The following is a 19,345-nucleotide window of genomic DNA, read 5'->3' on the forward strand; positions in this document are numbered from 1 at the left end:
CAGGCGCTGAGCTATGTGGCCCCGGGTGAAATGAGGATATGATACGAGTTGGTGTAAAAGTTGCAGCAAGCTTCCTTAAGGGGACGGATAGGCTAGGAAAGGGCTCCCTCTGTTGGCAACATGGCACCATCACAGTCTGTGCATCTCATGAAAGAGAGGTCAATCGCCCATGTACATGTTTAATGTTGCAGGATCTAATCGGAGTCAGTCATCGGGACCAAAGGTTTATTCTTCCAAGACTTTTGGACTCTGGAGCCCATCTTCAGGGAATGTCTCCCTCTCGCTCCAGAATGCATGCACTGGGCTGTTTTACGTGTTGTATATTTATATATGTTTTTATAAGGGCCATGGTTAGAATGCTCATATTTCAGGGTAACTCTGTCCACAGGCAGGAGCTTGACTGGCTCAAGGTTGACTCAGCCTTCAGAGGTTGGTAAAATGAAGACCCAGATTGTTGGGGGCAAGAGGCTGACTCTGTAAACCACTTAGAGAGGGCTGTAAAGCAGAGTGAAGCGATATATAAGTCTAAGTGCTATTGCTGACCCTTCCTTCCTTCCTCCCTCCCTCCCTTCTTTCCCTCCCTTCCTTTCTATGATGGTGCAGTGGTTAATATCCAGAATTGCAGGCAAACTCTGCCACTGCCAGGAGTTCGATCCTGACCAGCTCAAGGTTGACTCAGTCTCCCATCCTTCTGAGGTTCGGTAAAATGAGGACCCAGATGGTTAGGGGCAAGAGGCTTACTCTGTAAACTGCTTAGAAAGGGCTGTAAAGCACTATGAAGCGGTATATAAGCCTAAGTGCTATTGCTATATGACATCTGGTTGTGTGCAGCTTTTAGTTGTTCCTAAGGGTGTTGATGGAAGGCTCTTAAGGTCAATCATTTGTTGTGTCAGAACATGGCGTAAAGGTTGCACGCACATGCGCACTCATCGGGGCTAGGCTCCGGAAAAGCCAAACTTCCAGGTTCTAGCACGCATGATCAGCCAGCCGGCGCGCATGCGCAGGCCGGTTTTTGGCACTGCCACATGTGCGAAGGTATCGCGCTCTGGAAAAGCTGAACTTCCAGGTACTGGCATGTATGCTCACCTGACAATCAGCTGGCAAGTGTGCATGCACAAACTGATTTTAGGCACTGCCGTGCACGCAAAGAACAACTGGTTGTCGTGAGCGCATGCACCCCAGAAACCCGGGAAACAAACAGGCACGGGCGTGTGTGCCAGGTGACATAGTTTCATGTGCCACTTTTGGGCATGCGTGCCAGAGGTTCACCATCATGGAACTAGAAGGTCATTTTCAAATGTCCTGGTCCATGAGATGCCTGCAGCTGGTAAGAACTTCCATTTTTCTAGGGTCCAATTTATTGGCTGGGAACAAGAAAGAACCAAACGGACTTAAAAGAAAGCTGATTTTAGATAGGTGATTGTGGCAAAAAAAAAAGAAAAAGGAAATAGGAGGGGAAAAAACCATAGAAGAAAGAAGAGGACAATTAAACGAAAACATACAACTGAGACATTAAACAAAACGAACAGAGTCAACATCTTTTTAACTAGAAATGTAGAAAGACCTTGGGTCAAAAGATTATCTCTTTATCGGATCAGATGGTTCCCAAATTCTGTCCCTCTGAAGGACATCGCAAAGTCTTAGAGCAGAGAGGCGTCAACTTTGGCAAACTTTAAAGACCTGTGGACTTCAATTCCCAGAATTCCCCAGCCGGTTCGGCCAGCCGGGGGAATTCTGGGAGTTGAAATCCACCCTCAACCTTTCAGGCACCAGAGATCGGTTCAGTGGAGAGCAGTGGTGGGATGCAACCAGTTTAACAACCGGTTCGGGGAGAACACACGAACCTAATGGACTTCCGTGCAGCGTTCAAAATACAGCAATGTGAAGCCCAGCTGCTTACTTTCTGAGGCAGCCCCGGTAGGTAGAACAGCGGAGGCGCAGAAATCAGCTGGGATGCACGAATCAGCTGAGCCAGAGAGAAGGAAATATAGGACAGGATAGGGAGGGGCGGGTCAGCAGTCGCTACTACCGGTTCGCCTAAACCGGGCCGAACCGGCTGAATACCACCTCTGGTGGAGAGAGGTTTTCCCGTGGACCGGAGGGGGCGTAGTTTTGCATGCTGTCTACCTGGCCTGGTTGCTGGCATGCCGTGGACGGGACCCCTGGTTTCGTGGGCTTCTCATCTCCTTGAGCCTACAAGAGCCAGGATGATGGGAGGGGGGAGTCCTTTTCGTTTTGCTTCCTGAGCTGACGATAGAGTCTAAGCCGCTGTCTGATACTCAGAGAGATATTCTGCTTTTGCAAAGGAAATCCTTACGGGCAATTCTGTCTCCCTTATTGGGAAATGCTGCAATATCCCATTAGGCGTAATTCAGGAGAGGTATTCTGACCCAGCTCCCCAAGCACGACAAACTCTCTGAAGTGAACTCAAAGATTCCTTTAATTAGGAGCGCCGACAGCCGAGCAAAAAAGTTTCTCTCTCACCACAGGCTAACAAGTCTGACCGGCAGGGAGATGAATAGTTGTCTGTCACATCTATTCGTCTCCGGCCCCTGCCTTTGATCCCCAGAGCTAGAGTGGGACTTCGCTAGTAGCAGTGGCTCTTCCGTCCTAAGGATCAGCCCATCGATTTCCACTGCTCTCCTCTCCTCTGCCTTCTGTGCATCCGCACATCAGGCACTGGACCCAGTTGTTCCTCTTCTTCCTCATCAGCCACCTCCAGACCCGGGGGCTGTTCACTTTCATCTGAGGGCTGACGGATGACTCAGCTCTGCCACTGTCTCTTTCTCTCTCCATTCCCTCTTCCCCGTCGGAGGTCCCAGGTTGCCCTGATGTTGACCCTGATTCCCACACCCCCTCCTCCTCCTTTTCTGAGTCAATAGCTGGAAGGGCCAGCAGCCGACAGGCCACAACCATAGGTATGTCTTTATTTTATAAAGCCTGATCGTCTAAAGCCTAAAGATCCAGGGGAAACGAATGAAAAGAAGGAATGAGGAAATTTCAACCGCTCAGTTTGTGAAAGGTGAGACACGGCTTTTCACCTGCGCTTAATTTATGGGCAGGCATACCTGTACGTGCTTGCCTATTCATCCCTCTTCCTAGAAACAATAACTGACCCCAGTAGAGCCTCATTATTCCCTTCACTTCCGGATTCTATTCTGAAAAAGGAGCTTTTGATTTAAAACGGGGAACACGCTATTTGGAAACATCGCAGCATATTTGGGGTAATCCTCAACATACAACCGTGATGGAGCCTGCCCGTTACAGTGGTGTGACATTGACGGTTGGAAAATGGGTCGGCCACAGGTTTAGTATTTTTTTTGCAGCAGCGGTCATTAAGTGAATGCAGCAGTCGCTAAGCGAACGCATCGTTCAGGATGGGTTGGCAAAACGCTGGAGAAGCGCTGGTTTTCAGCGAAGCGTCATAAAACGGTGTCACGTAACCACAATACGTTGAAAAAGTCTGTGGCAGCCCCTCTAATATTTGAATACGTCTTTCATGTCTCCCCTGCTCCTTCTCTTCACTAGACTAGCCAGGCCCAGTTCCTGCAACCGTTCATCAAATGTTTTAGCCTCCAGTCCCCTCATCATCTTGGTTGCTCTTCTCTGCACTCTTTCTAGAGTCTCAACATCTTTTTTATAGTGTGGTGACCAAAACTGGATGCAGTACTCTAGGTGTGGTCTTACTAAGGCTTTATAGAGTGGTATTAGTACCTCCCTTGATCTTGATTGTATCCCTCTGTTAATGCAATTTAGGATTGCATTGGCTTTTTCGGCTGCCGCTGCACACGGCTGGCTCATATTTAGCTGGTTGTCCATTTCAATTGTCGTAGTGCCAATGCAGAGAGTTACTGTTGCCAGGAAGCTTTGGGAGTCCTTACGGGTACTTGTTTGGCCAAAGTAAAAGCAAATCAGGGGTGCCCAACCCCCGGTCCGTGGACTGGGACCAGGCCACAGCATGCCAGAAATGAGGCCATGCAAACAAGCAAAGCCCCATCCAACGGGATGCAGGCAAAATCAAAACCACACCACCTCTGGTTCGCGGTAAAATCTTTCTCCCTGGAGCCAGTTCCCGGTGCCCAAAAGATTGAGGGCCACTGGTTAGATTGGTTCTTAGTTTAATCTGGTAGGTTTCTTCTGATGTCCTCATAGGTATTTAAGGAACGATTCCAAAAGAATGGCTCCCCCCCCACACACACACAAACACACACAAGAAAATCTTGTTATGTTGCAGGCGTTCTTAGGATTTGCACAGGGGTCTACTCAAAGTGGAGCACTTTCTTTTACAATTTTTTATCGGATAATCCAAAACTTCTGGGCCATCTTGTTGACAAGCTTAATATTCCTCCTGTATACACTGGGGTATAAACAGGGACATTTTTCAGTGTTGCTTCTAAAAGAGAAAATGAGGGAGGAAAATTTCAAAGTCCCATCCACCATCAAGGTTCATCTCAGAACTTGATCGTCCTAGAATCTCTATGCCAGGGGTGTCCAAACTTGGCAACTTTAAGACTTGTGGACTTCAACTCCCAGAATTCCCCAGCCAGCTGGCTGGGGAATTCTGGGAGTTGAAGTCCACAAGTCTTAAAGTTGCCAAGTTTGGACACCCCTGCTCTATGCAGATGTCATTGTATAACGTGGGAGTTGAGGCCACATGTTTGGCGCTTGGTACCACAACTGGCAAATGACATATAGGAAAGCAGGTAGTCAGCCAAGACCTGATCCTCATCCTCATCATCTTCATTTAATGACCCTATAATCCCTTGCAAGGTGGAACCTGGGCAACTGAATGGGACCAGCAGAGTGTTTTAATGGCCAGATGCCTTTCCTGTTGCCAATGCGGAGTTTTGTTCGGCAAATATATTCTCAATGTGACCAGAGAGAGAGAAATATCGGCCTCTACCTAGGATTGAACTCACACCTTCCTGATTGTGAGGCGAGAGCTCCCCCTCTAGGCCACCACACCACTCTAGCAGAGGTGGGTTGCTGCTGGTTCAGCCCAGATCAGGAGAACTGGTAGTAGCGGTGGCGGGAGGCTCCGCCCACTCACCCAGAAGTGTCGCACGGGAGCGCACCCGAACCATTAGTAAAAAAAAATGGCAACCCACCGCTGTACTCTAGCCAAGAGCTGATCAAAATCGAGATAAAATGAGAGAGTGAAAAAGAGACAAACTCAGAATGAGAAAGGCCTACGAGGGTGGCCGAACGAGAAGATAAAAGAGCGCTCAACCAGGAACAAGTAAGCTCACCTTAGAATTCTTGGTCCCGCCACGGCCGGATTGGGAGGAACAGCTTCGTTGCACGCCTTGCTCTGGCGTGGAAGGAGATTTGTCCGAAGAATGATCCGACCCCTTCTCCACCATGGTGTCCCCTTGGGGGTCCTGTGGCGTGGGAGACCGGGAGCGTTTGCGCAGGACTGGGGAGCAAGCGGGCGTACTGCGGTTCGAGTTACTGGCAGTGCTGGAGAGAAGGGAGAGAGAGAACCGCGAGTGAAAAACCCATCACAGACTACCGATCCCTAATCTCCCACATCTTTCTTTGGGGCAGAAGTTGGAAGTTCACTGCCTTTTATCCAGGACAGGGGTGTGAAACTCAAGGCCCACGAGGTCCTTAAATCTGGTCCACAGGGCCGGCCTGGAAATAGCAAACAACCAGATTGCAGTCTGGCAGCCACACCCGCGCCCCATTTTCAGTCTGGATGGCCCCCTCAGCACTGCTGGCCAAAACAGGGCATGGAGGACCTATGTGCGCACACACACATACACACACCATTTTGGGCCTGGATGTCCTCCTGAAGCATTCTGCTGGCCAAAATTGGGTCCCCCCCCGCGCCCCATTTTGGCTGGTGGGATGCTGCAGGAATACAACAAGACCAACATACCTACACCCGTGAAAATCTACGAATATATATACATATATATATATACGTATGTATGTATGTATGTATGTATGTATGTATGTATGTATGTATGTATGTATGTGTGTATTTGTGTTACAACCCCTGGTATGCCCAAATATGGGAGGGAGCTCACTACTCCCTCCTTCTGTCCTTCGGCTCATTACAGAGGACCATCCAGGCAGAAAACCATACACACACACACAAAATACATACATATATATTTATATATATCTTGAAACTCAACATTAAGAAAACTAACATCATGGCATCTCAATTTCTGGCAAATAGATGGGGAAGAAATGGAAGTATTTTCCTGGCCTCCAAGATCACCGCAGATGGGGACTGCAGCCAAGGAATTAAAAGACACTTCCTCCTATGGAGGAAAGCGATGGCAAATCTAGACAGCATACTAAAAAGCAGAGACATCACCCTGCCAACAAAAGTGCATCTAGTCAAGGCTATGGTTTTCCCAGTTGCAATGGATGGCTGTGAAAGTTGGACCCTAAGAAAGGCTGAGTGCCAAAGAATGGAGGCCTTTGAACTGTGGTGCTGGAGAAGACTCCTGCGAGTCCCTTGGACTGCAAGGCCATAAAACAGGTCAGTCCTAGAGGAGATCAACCCTGACTGCTCTTTAGAAGGCCAGATCCTGAAGAGGAAACTCAACTCTTTTGGCCACCTAATGAGAAGGAAGGACTCCCTGGAGAAGAGCCTCATGCTGGGGAACATTGAGGGCAAAAGAAGAAGGGGACGACAGAGAATGAGGTGGCTGGATGGAGTCACTGTTAGTGTGAGCTTAAATGGACTCCAGAGGATGGTAGAGGACAGGAAGGCCTGGAGGAACGTTGTCCATGGGGTCGCGATGGGTCGGACATGACTTCGCAACTAACAATAACTATACATGAACCTTCACCCTTTGCCCTCATCCTACACACAAGCTACATATATCTCTGTGTGTATATGTGTATGTATATATACACAAGTATATTAATATATTGTGTAGATCCAGCATATGAATATATAAGAGACCAGACCATTTGAAAGACCAATGAACAAGCGAACCAATCAGCTGCTCAGAGTTTAAACATAGTTCCAAACGAACAACCAATCGCACGACAACTGACCACATTGGCACACAAGACATCTATAAGCTATAATAGGACAAGAAAATCCTGATGATGTTAACCTAGTCTGGTAATAGAACATTCCGAAACTAAATTGAAACAAGCTTGGAGAGGAAACCACTGTCAATATATATAGGAAGGAAGGAAGAGAGGGAAGGAAGGGAGCTGGTAGAAACCCCTCTCTGGATTGGCCCCTCCCATAAGAAATAAAAGAGGAGCGAAAGGGGAGTGGGCTTTTGCAGGAAACAATTAGTTCATTTGCTCATTTCAGGAGTATGAAGATCTGTCCGTGAATCTCAGAGACTCTGTGCCAAGTCTTTCTTTGCACAGCACTGAGTTTGGACAATATTTACATGGCAGCTTTCCAAGCTAGATTAGGTCTGTGACCATAACTTCATCTTGGAAAGACTGTCTGCCAGGCCTTTGCTGAATGTGAATGAGAGGAATTCACATTTGTTTAATAAAAGGGGTTTTGTCGGGACCAGGACTCTGCCTTGTGCTTTTTGGGGAAGCCTCGGACAGAACAGAGTTAGCCTACATTACTGCATTCTAACCATTGTGCACCATGGAAGGGAGGGAGGGAGGGAGGGAGGGCCGTGATGACACAGTGGTTAGAATGCAGTATTGCAGGCAAACTCTGCCCACAGCCTGGAGTTCGATCCTGATAGGGATCAAGGAAGGAAGGAAGGAAGGCCGTGGTGACGCAGTGGTTAGAATGCAGTATTGCAGGCAAACTCTGCCCACAGCCTGGAGTTCGATCCTGATAGGGATCAAGGAAGGAAGGAAGGAAGGAAGGCCGTGGTGACGCAGTGGTTAGAATGCAGTATTGCAGGCAAACTCTGCCCACAGCCTGGAGTTCGATCCTGATAGGGATCAAGGAAGGAAGGAAGGAAGGCCGTGATGCCGCAGTGGTTAGAATGCAGTATTGCAGGCAAACTCTGCCCACAGCCTGGAGTTTGATCCTGATAGGGATCAAGGAAGGAAGGAAGGCCGTGATACCGCAGTGGTTAGAATGCAGTATTGCAGGCAAACTCTGCCCACAGCCTGGAGTTCGATCCTGATAGGGATCAAGGAAGGAAGGGCCGTGGTGACGCAGTGGTTAGAATGCAATATTGCAGGCTAACTCTGCCAACTGCCAGCAGTTTGATCCTGAGAGGCTCCAGGTGGACTCATCCTTTCATCCTTCCAAGGTGGGTAAAATGGGGACCCAGATTGTTGGGGGCAAATATGCTGACTCTGTAAACTGCTTAGAGAGGGCTGTAAAGCACTGTGAAGCGGTATATAAGTCTAAGTGCTATTTAGAAACATACAACAATGTGTTGTCCTTCTCGACAACTCTCCACCCCAGACTTCCCAAACTTTGGCTGTTCCTGCTTAGTCCCAGCGTTGTTGTTGTTTTTGGATCCAAACCAGGAACAGGCATGGCAAATGTCTTCTGTGGTTGCCATAGTAACCAGGGCTTGTAAAAGGACCAGGAATCCACGCCGGCAATGACAAAACAACTTGACCCACTTTGCAAATAATCATAATAATAATGCTTGATGGAGCTCACTGGCCAGCGGCCATTCAGAACCCCACGGGACCCTCCCTCTAAACTTTCTGGAGAAGTCGCTGCCGATATATATCACCCCAGCAGACAGGCAATAGGTAGTCAGAGAGAATTTTTGAACAAAACTGTGCTTGTGTCTGTGTGTTTGTGGCTCAGTGGCTAAGACGCTGAGCTTGTCGATCAGAAAGGTCAGCAATTCAGCAGTTCGAATCCCTAGTGGCGCATAATGGAGTGAGCTCCCGTTACTTGTCCCAGCTTCTGCCAACCTAGCAGTTCGAAAGCATGTAAAAAATGCAAGTAGAAAAAATAGGAACCACTTTTGGTGGGAAGGTAACAGCGTTCCTTGCACCTTTGGTGTTGAGTCATGCCGGCCACATGACCACGGAGACGTCTTCAGACAGCGCTGGCTCTTTGGCTTTGAAACAGAGATGAGCACCACCCCTCAGAGTCGGGAATGACTAACACATATGTGTGAGGGGAACCTTTACCTTTATGTGTGTTTGTGAGTGCACACAGGCACATGTGCAGGAGGATACAAATATTTCCATCAATTTTGATGGCAAGGGAAAGCTTATAATTTGGGTTTTGCTATTAAGCTACTTTTGGGGCATCAACGTTCTCTACCAAGAAATTCTTCCAGCAAAGACTCCACATTCGGGTTCGAAGTGATTGTTCTTTGGTAATTTTTTCTGGGTTTTAATTCCAAGGTTCAGACAACTAATCTGAACTCACCTAAGCCAACCTGAAATAAGGAGGAATTTTCTGACAGTGAGAGCAATCCACCCAATGGAACAGAAGTTGCCTTCGGAAGTTGTGGGAGCTTCATCCCTGGAGGCTTTAAGGAAGAGACTGGACTGCCATTGGTCAGAAATGGCGTAGGCTCTCCTGCTTGGGCGAGGGGTTGGACTAGATGACCTGCAAGGTCCCTTCCAACTCTGTTAATCTAATCAAACCAATTCAGCTATTATCAAATGTCACCAAATACACCAATGCAAAGAAAACTTTACTCTCTTCTATTACATTGTCACATCTGTGGTTAGCCAGGCCATGAGACCAACCTACTGTCAGCTTTCCAAATTACACCTCAAACAAAAGAAACAAAAAAAAAAACCTCCAAAGCTTGAGCTTCCTCAAAAGTTCCATTTTATTAGAGATGTCCTATTGGCACATCTGGGAAAACCCAAATACGAAAGCTCTCAGGTTTTCCCCACCCAAACGAAAATTCAAGTCCTTGCCCAGCACCCACCTGTCCATCGCATGGCCCAATCAGGCACTGTCCAAAACTGGAGATGCCTCCCAGTCACGCCACTCCAGCTGCAGGGCAAGTTGTCCTTGACTCTCTGAGAAAGGAATGTTATTTTGACTATAGGTCTCCCATACTCCATACCATCCCCCCTCCCGTTTTCCCACAGGAGAAAGTGTGGCCGGCTGGAAGGCCCAATGCAGAAGATGGCTTCCAGGCCTGACACCTATGTCCCAGGGGTGGCACCGATGACGCTGACCAGAGAAACGATTTGGGGGCGTGGCAGGCCTGGGTCGCTGCTGATGCCAGTGACCCAGGCCGCTAAAGTACTACTGGTTCGGCTGAACCAGTTCGAACTGGTAGGAACCCACCACTGCTACATCCTAAGAGTTTAGTCTTTTAGGAGCGGACTTCATTCCTTTCATGTCCTACACTGTGGAATGAGAAAGGAGAGACTTTGATCTTCTGTGCGACAAACTCTTAGGACTCTTTTTTCCCGTAAAGTTTTTTTTATGTTTTATTCTCTTACATACAATTACAGCTATACATTCACATAGTTGTTTTCACACCATGCAGGACCGAACACTAGACCAGCAGGCCGTCTGAAGGACATCTCTTCTCCTCTCTTGGTAGGAACCATGTGCAGGAAGAAGGAGAGGAGAGAAAGGAGCTGTCCTCCTCAGAGACAAAAGATCTAGGGAGCTTCTGAAAGACTTGCCAGCTTGTGAGATGACCAACCGAAGGCATGCCACACCTGCACTGAGCAAGATGGATTCAATCTGTTCCAGGTCTCCTATCAAGACACTCCTTCCCTTCACTGGGTGCTTCCTTCCCACTCCTCTTCAAGGCTTCCTCCATGTTCCCGTCGTACCCATGGAGCTTAGTGTCATTTCGGCTGGTCGTGACGAAGTAATTTGCATGGACTTGTGACTGTGGGCAAAGTGGCAGCCAATCGGAAAGCTGGCCGGCTTTGCGTTTTCATGCTGAGCATCTTTGGGGGGATTTTGTTTTATAAATGAAAAGCCATCAAGTCATCCTGAGCTTCATGGATGCTATCCTTATCTTCCTTCCATGGAGCTAAAATGCATTCTCCCCCTCCTCACCCCGCTCCTCCACCCCCAAAACCCCCTCTGCTTGCCTTGAGCAAAGGTTTAACCTTCCCTCCACCTTGGTTTCAACAATATGTGCATCGCCTTTTCTGCAACACACAGACACACCCATATTGGGGAGAGGAAGTCAGGACAATCACCGAATCAAGGCACAGTTGAGGAATGGCAAAAGGGAAGCAAGCATGCCACTGGGTCTGGCCACCCGGATTTCTGCCTTGAGCCATATCCTGGGTCATTTCTTCATCACAGCCCACCCTTGACTGACATAAATTACGCAAGCCTCAAGGGAACCAAAAATCCCCCCCCCCCAAAAAAAAGGAGCAGAAGAGAAGCAAAGCAGTGGATTGCACAGACGCGTGGGTACCCACAAACGTACCCCACAACTCTCCCACACCGTCGCGACATGATGCCCTCAGAATTCAACTGACACGGCGCCCAGCTGCCCTTTCTCTCCATTTGCCCTCCACCCGCTGCAAAATACAAGTGCAAATGATAACAACAACAACAACTTAGGATGCTGGCAGCAATCCGTATCAACCATTCGCCCCTGTCAGTGGTATTTGTGACACATTTGTAAATGTTCAGTTGACTGAGTTTCATGTTTAATGAATAAAAGGGATGATGATGATAATGATAAACTTTTAAATGTTCTATTGACTGACTTTCATTTAATGAATAAAAGTTTACCACCATCATCATCATCATCAAATACCGCGACCTGGCCATCGAAACTAAGCAATTATGGACGAAGCATGTCACCGTGGTACCCATTGTCATCGGGGCACTTGGCACCATGTCCAAGAATTTTACAAGATACATCCACAAACTGCAGCTTCCTGCAATAACACCAGCGGAACTGCAAAAAACTGGGCTACTCGGAACATCTTATATTTTAAGAAGGTCCTTGGTTGATACCTAGGACGCCGGCAGAAAACCGTATCAACCGTTAGCACCAGTCACTGGTATTTGTAATGGATTTTTGAATGTTCAGTTGAGTTTTATGTTTAATGAATAAAGTATATATATAATAAAATAATAATAGAAAGCATATGAGGATGCTGAGTTGGGGGTTTCTTCTTCTCTTCCCCGCCCCACCCACCATCCCCCTCCCCAGCCAAGGAAAAGGAAACGAGAACCAATCAAAGTGCCAAAGTGCTCGTTTCACATATCCATCAGTCTGTCCATTCACCTTGCAAGGGGGGGTGCCTGCTTTCTTTTCTTTTTTTTAAATTTTGCGGTGGGGGGAGTCCGAAGTGAGAGGCAGAAGGAAGAGGAAAATTACTGGAGCAGGCAGGCAAAGGGGGAAGGGAGCCCTGCCCTCCTGATTGAAGGGGTTGGGGGGAAGGGGGGCAAGGAGAAGGAGAGAATATGCCTCTCTGCAACATGATGTCATATCACACCGGCTGCTTCCCTTCCCTCCCTCCCCCCACCCCCTCCACGCTACAAACACACAAACACAACGCCACACTGCTTTGCGGCTGGAAAGGAGAAGCAGCTGTCGCCAACATGGATTCCGGATTTATGCCGCTCACGGCCTCCTTCTTTCAGGCAGCTCTTGGGCTGCCCCGGGAAGCACCCGAGGGCAGAGGCAGGCAGAGCTCCATGCCCATGCAGCGAGAGAAAGAGGGAGAGAAAGAGAAAGAGAGGGCAGGAGAGAAGGAGAGAGACAGAAACAGAGAGAAAGAGAGAGGGAGAAAGGGAGGGAGAGAGAGAGAGAGAGAGAAAGAGGGAGAGGGAGAGAAAGAGAGGGCAGGAGAGTGGGAGAGAGAGAGAGAGAGAGAGAGAGAGAGAGAGAGAGAGAGAGAGAGAGAGAGAGAGAGAGAGAGAGAGAGAGAGAGAGAGAAGACAGTTGCACTAACCTTGCAGCCATTGGAGAGAAGACTTTGCAACCAACCCTTGGCACTTCATTCATTCATTCATGCGGCGGGGTGGTGGGGATGGAGGCCGGGGAGGGTGGACCGGTGGGGGGGCCGAACGGGCCGTGCCCATCCTGCACCATGGTCAAGCCCTTCTTCCCCAGGAAGAGGGAGGGGGCTCTTACACCAAGAGGGACCCCCTGCTCTCCGCAGAATGGACGCATCGCCTAACCTCAGCAGCCATAGCAAAAACCCACGCCGCCCGGCCGGTCGCCCCTCCTTCCCACCCCGATCGGGGGGGGGGGAGGCAGGCTCTGCAATAAGGTCTTCCGTCCTTCCTCCCTTCCTTCCTTCCCTCTTTCTCTCTCGGTCGCCTGCCTTACACGGATGCTCTCTCAACCATGCATGCGCATACCCAGGCGCGCTCACACATGCACCACAGGCAGCCAGAAGCCGGGCGCTTCCTCTTTACATAATGCAAGCACTTTGATTGGGAGGTCCCGAGGGCAGCTGCGGGGAAAGGGCTTGGGGGAGACCCCCCTCCCCGTTTCTCTCTGTAACCCCCCTCCCCCCTTGGCTATTTTTCGGCTGCAACACAGGCTTGGCCAGCGGAAAGCCAAGTTAACAAGGCAACCACAGGCTGTCCAATAAATTCAAAAGAAATCCCCCCAAAAAAATGCCAAAAAAAAAAGAGTCCGTTTTCAGAAGCCACCAGCCGTTCTGGCCTCGGATGACTCTCGCCAACTCAGGAGATGCCATTTTCTGTGCTAGTCGTTCCTGACTCTAGGGGGCGGTGCTCATCTCCGTTTCAAAGCTGAAGAGCCAGCACTGTCCGAAGACGTCTCCGTGGTCATGTGGCCGGCATGACTAAACGCTGAAGGCGCACAGAACGCTGTTCCCTTCCCACCAAAGGTGGCTCCTATTTTTCTACTTGCATGTTTTACATGCTTTCGAACTGCTAGGTTGGCAGAAGCTGGGACAAGTAACAGGAGCTCACTCCGTTACGCAGCGCTAGGGATTCAAACCACTGAATTACCGACCTTCTGATCAACAATCTCAGCATCTTAGCCACTGAGCCACTGTGTCCAGTTTATATATTAATATAAGAGTCCCTATATATGTTAGTCCCTATATAAGGAGGAAGGTGGGAAGGGTGGAGGGAGGAAGGGAGGGAAGGAGGAAGGAAGGAAGGAAGGAAGGAAGGACGGACGGAAGGAAGGAAGGAAGGAAGGAAGGAAGGAAGGAAGGAAGGAAGGAAGGAAGCAAAGCACGCAAGGACCACTGTGCCAGCTGACAGCTCAATTCAATGGGTCCTATTTGCATGGAATACATTTTATCAAATCAAACTCCTTTTAAATCGGTTGAAATCTCAACCAAAAATACCAGCCAGTCCAGATTATTCCGAACTGAGATGTATTGGAGATGCAACATTTTGGACCCCGGTGACTTATTGGTGAAGCATCCACATGTTAATTAATTTGAAAGAAAAGAAAAAAGAATAAAAGTGTGACATGTGTTGAGTATCACCATGTTATGCCCAACAAGGGTTGGGACCTATTACGAAGTAGAGAAATAATAACTACTCTTGTTGATATATTTCTTTTAGAGCAATGGTGAAAACACTCGTCTCACGTATTTCTCTTTAGAGCTGCCAAAGATAATTGCTTTTCACAGCAGGAAGAAAATTCACCAGGTGGATATTCTGCCCAAGAGACAGGAGGGGCCTTTCCACACACCCCCCCCATTGAGGAAAATAATAATAATAAACAGCTAGAAAAATGAGAGGATGATGCATCTCACTACATCTCCTGCAGCCTGTTACAGGTAGTCCTCGACTTGTGATCATTGATGTTGCTAAGCGAGGCAGTTCTTCAGTAAGTCTTTTTTCTCATTTTGGAACTTTCTTGCCACGGTTGTTAAGTGAATCACTGCAGGTTTTAGGTTAGTCACAGGGTTGTTAAGTGAATCTGGCTCATCCGAAGGTCGCAAAAGGGGATCCCAGCACACTGCCACCGTCATAAATACGAGTCAATTGCCAAGTGTTTGAATTTGACTGTGGGGAACGCTGAAACGGTTTAAGTGTGAAAAATGGTGATAAATCACTTTTGTTTCAATGCTGTCATACCTTTCAACGGTCATTAAATGAACTGTTGTAAGTCGAGGACTTCCTGTATTGTGTAACTGACAAGCCGTTAACATTGTTGGACATCCACCCACAAAGGAATTATTACAGGTTCTCGACTCACAATAGTTCATTTAGTGAGCATTCACACTTACAAGGGCATTGAAAAAAGTCATTTACAGCCGTTTTTCACTTTTACAACCATTGCACACACAGACACACCGGGCCACGTGATCCAAATTCAGGCACCTGGCAGCTAACTCACATTTATGACGATCTCCTGCCCCGGGGGGGGGAGGTTGTGTGATCCCCTTTTGCGACCTCCTGACAAGCAAAAGTCCATGGGGAAGCGGGGTTTCCTTTAACAGTCAAGTTACTAACTTATCAACGGCAACGATTCAATAACCGTTTGCAAGAAATGAGGCAAAATTCCTTGAACTGTCTCGCTTAGCAACAGACCACTTGGGCTCAGTGGTGGTCAGAAGCTGTCACTAACTTTAACAGCTGCAATGATGCCCTTCCCAACCGCACCCAGAAAAGGCGTAAAACGGGGCGAGGTGGACTTCAAAAATTTCAGCAATGGCTTCTCCGCCCTGTTGCTGGGTGGGCGTGGCCATGGTAGGCGTGGCCTAATTGGCCTCCTGCACCAGGGCGGTGGGGGGGGGGAGTGTTTTTCCCTTCCCCAGGCTCCGGAGGCTTTCCTCGAGCCTCTGGGAGGGCAAACACTGCCTCCCCCAAACTCCGGATGCCCAAAACGGGCCTGTTTCCAGCCTTCTGGGACTTCCAGAAGGCTTGTTTTCCCCCTCCCTGAGCCGTGTGGAGACACCTGGGAGGGGAGGGATGGCAGTGGCGGGGCATAGTGGGCAGGGCCAGCCAGGTGTGGGATTTGGGAGGTTCTCCGAAACGGCCATCATTTTAGCTACAGGTTCTCCCGAACCTGGGCGAATGCGTAGAGCCCACCCCCTCTGAAAACGGGGCAATAAACCCACTGAAGAAATATTTCGCTTTGCAACACAAACTGGGAGGGTTCCATTGCGGTCGTAAGTCGAGGAGCACCTGTACTGGAGGCAGCGGAGTTCCAGAAGTGGCGGCAAGGAGGGCACCTGCCAGGTGGAGTGTTTTGTGGACACCTGGCAACACAACCACCCGCAGCTCAGGCTTCAGTGCTTTCGTGGTAATTCAAATACCTCTTATTAATATTTCACCTTTCGGTGATGGGGAATGAATCACCTGTCTGGGTAATTAAACCCGGAGTCTGACAAGGGAAGCCGATACTCACAAGTGTAAAAATCCCTCCTGCAGTCGTGCGAGGACTTACAACTGTTCCTTTAGTGGACTTTTGAAATTACAATGGAGTGACTCGCGACCGTTTTTCACACTTACAACCGTTGGGGGCCTCCCCACAATCGCGTGAATCAAAATTTGGACGCTTGGCAATGGACTCCCGTTTATGACGGTCACAGTCTTCATGGGATCCCCTTTTGCCACTTTTGGAGATGCTGAAGTCAGTGGGGACTCCGGATTCGCTTAAGGGCCGTGTGACTAATTGAACCATGGCCGTGGTTCACGGAACCATTGTGGCAGGAAAAAGACATAAAACGGGACAAAACACACTTCAGAAATTTCTCCCTTGCCAACATCAATCTGGGGCTCAGTGGTCGTCGTACGTTGAGGACGGTCTGTGGATTTTGAAATGTGCGAAGGAGCGCAATAGAAGAAATCGCCAGAAAAGGGAAGAGAGGAAGATCAGGCCATCCGGTCAATAGCAATAGCCCTTAGATTTATATACCACTTCATAATGCTTTACAGCCCTCTCTAAGTGGTTTACAGAGTCAGCCTCTTGCCCCCCAACAATCTGGGTCCTCATTTTACCAACCTCGGAAGGATGGAAGGCTGAGTCAGCCTTGAGCCAATCAGGATCAAACTGCTGGCAGACAGCAGAGTTAGCTTGCAATACTGCATTCTAAACACTGGGAAGGAAGGAAGGAAGGAAGGAAGGAAGGAAGGAAGGAAGGAAGGAAGGAAGGAAGGAAGGAAGGAAGGAAGGAAGGAAGATAGGAATAGCACTTAGACTTATATACTGCTTCATAGTGGTTTCCAGTCCTCCCTAAGTGGTTTACAGAGTCAGCCTCTTGTCCCCCAACAATCCAGATCATTCTATGATTCTATAATTAGCAACTGGGTTTTGTGATTTGCTGGGTGAATAGAATAGAATAACAGAGTTGGAAGGGACCTTGGAGGTCCTCTAGTCCAACCCCTTGCTTAGGCAGGAAACCCAACATCACTTCAGACAAATGGTTATCCAACATCTTCTTAAAAACTTCCAGAGTTGGAGCATCCACAACTTTTGGAGGCAACTCATTCCACCGATTCATTGTCCTCGCTGTCTTCTTCTGCCTGGACCTCGTTTGCCTTCAATCTTTCCTTGAGGGATTAAGTGAAGGATGCCGTATTTTTCCGGGTGTCGCATCGCATGTCTGAAATATTCTAACTTTTGTTCTTTTGATGGTTTTGAGGATTTCCCTGGGCTTTCCCAGGTGGCTTATCCCCTCCCCGTTTCTGATTTTGTCAACCCAGCTGATACGTAACCGCCGCCTGCAAATCCACATTTCAGACACTTCTAGTCTCTTCAAGGGGAGACTCCGATGGATTTCAAGATACCAAGACTGGCCCAAATCTGAAAGGAATTCCTGGAACTGGGAGAGATGCTCCATCTGAGTTAAGGTTAAGGCACACAGTAGCTTGTTTGGCAGGAATCTCCATGATAGATTGTTGTTGATCATGGGTGCTGAAGGTGATGCCTTCCTCGTCATTTAACAGGGATTTTTCAAAACAAACAAACAAACAAACCCTTGACTCTTATGGATCTAAGGGCAGTACAGTACGCAAACCCTGATTCCTGGCTTTTACGTGGTGGGTCACAGAAAGAGAGGTTTCTGGGGTGCTAAGAAAGCAAGAAAAGAACAGGATACTTAGCTGCAACAAGCTAAGTATCGACATCTTAAGTGGAAGGCACAACAGGGCCCCTTCCTGGTTAAGAACATAATCTAGGATTAAGCAAAGGTCAGCTACCTCTCGCAAGGAAGGAAGATGAAAAGAAACTGATTAATTCTCATTAAAGAGGCAGGCCTCCTATAGACAGTCCCCGACCTACGACCACAACGGAGCCCAACATTCCTGTCGTGGAGCGAGACAGTTGTTCAGTGAATTTTGCCCCGTGGTAGGAACTTTTCTCGCCACCATTATTGAGTGAGTGACTGCAGTTGATAAGTTAGTAACCTGGCTGTTAAGTGAATCTGGGCTTCCCCGTTGGTTTTGCTTATCCGACGGTCGCAAAAGGGGATCACGTGACCCCGGGACACTGCAACCATCATAAATATGGACAGTCACTAAATGAACTGTCGTAAATTGAAGATCTTCTTTCAAGGATCCATCCATGGTACCAGGTAGAAGAATAGAAATAGGATAGGATAGGATAGGATAGGATAGGATAGGATAGGATAGGATGGGATGGGATGGGATGGGATGGGATGGGATGGGATGGGATGGGATATGGAAGGGAATGGGAAGAATTGCAATGGAATTACAATGGAATTACAATGGAATGGAATGGAATGGAATGGAATGGAATAGGATAGGATAGGATAGGATAGGATAGGATAGGATATAGAATAGAATAGAATAGAATAGAATAGAATAGAATAGAATAGAATAGAATAGAATAGAATATACAATGGAGTGGAGTGGAGTGGAGTGGAGTAGAATAGAATAGAATAGAATAGAATAGAATAGAATAATAGAGTTGGACGGGACCTTGAAGGTCTTCTAGTCCAACCCCCTGCTTAGGCAGGAAGCCCTACACCACTTCAGACAAATGGTTATCCAACATCTTCTTAAAAACTTCCAGTGTTGCAGCATTCAGAACTTCTGGAGGAAAGTTTTATAGGGTTTCCTGCCTAAGCAGGGGGTTGGATTAGAAGACCTCCTAGGTCCCTTTCAACTCTGTTATTCTGTAGTGGTTCTATAGTGTCACAATTCCTGCCACCATCACAGAAAGTGGGCGAACGTTTGCACGAGGGGCTTTGAGCCACATCTCCTGTCCTTCCAACCTTCCTTCGTTATGCTGTTCTACAATCCAGCACGCTTCATACGTTTGGACAGTGTGCTCCTGGACAGAAGATGCTAAACATCAGTCTCCCCCCCACCCCCGCCAAACGGATGCATAATCAGAAAACACCACACGCTCCATAAACATGAAGGAATCTTGCAAACGGTCTAAAAATTAACCAACGGTATACCTTTGGCCCAAAAGTACAGCAAAGCAAGAGAATAAGGGCCTAGCCAAATTGCAGAAACAGAAATCCTGATTTTTATTTATTTTCTCTCCCTCTCTCTCGAGGCATGAAAATGTCATCTTTGTGCATGGATCGCAAATTATTTTTTGCA

The 19,345-nt window shown here is 48.1% G+C and overlaps 1 protein-coding gene across 11 annotated transcripts in view; it reads right to left on the bottom strand.

Annotated features, from left to right (window-relative positions):
* Positions 1-19,345, bottom strand: part of GRAMD1B (GRAM domain containing 1B) — a 441,187-nt gene that overhangs the window by 44,043 nt on the left and 377,799 nt on the right. For 10 of the 11 annotated variants that reach the window (XM_081960574.1, XM_081960580.1, XM_081960581.1 and 7 more), the window contains one exon: positions 5,250-5,460. In XM_081960574.1, coding sequence (XP_081816700.1) covers positions 5,250-5,363 — 114 coding nt within the window. In that variant the 5' untranslated portion in view covers positions 5,364-5,460. Of the gene's footprint in view, positions 1-5,249; positions 5,461-12,780; positions 12,903-19,345 lie in introns of those variants that run through there. The other variant, XM_081960582.1, reaches the window with a different exon arrangement.

The sequence above is a fragment of the Natrix helvetica genome (genome assembly GCF_964273705.1).
Source record: "Natrix helvetica genome assembly, chromosome: 8".
In the NCBI taxonomy this organism is placed as follows: Eukaryota; Metazoa; Chordata; class Lepidosauria; order Squamata; family Natricidae; genus Natrix; species Natrix helvetica.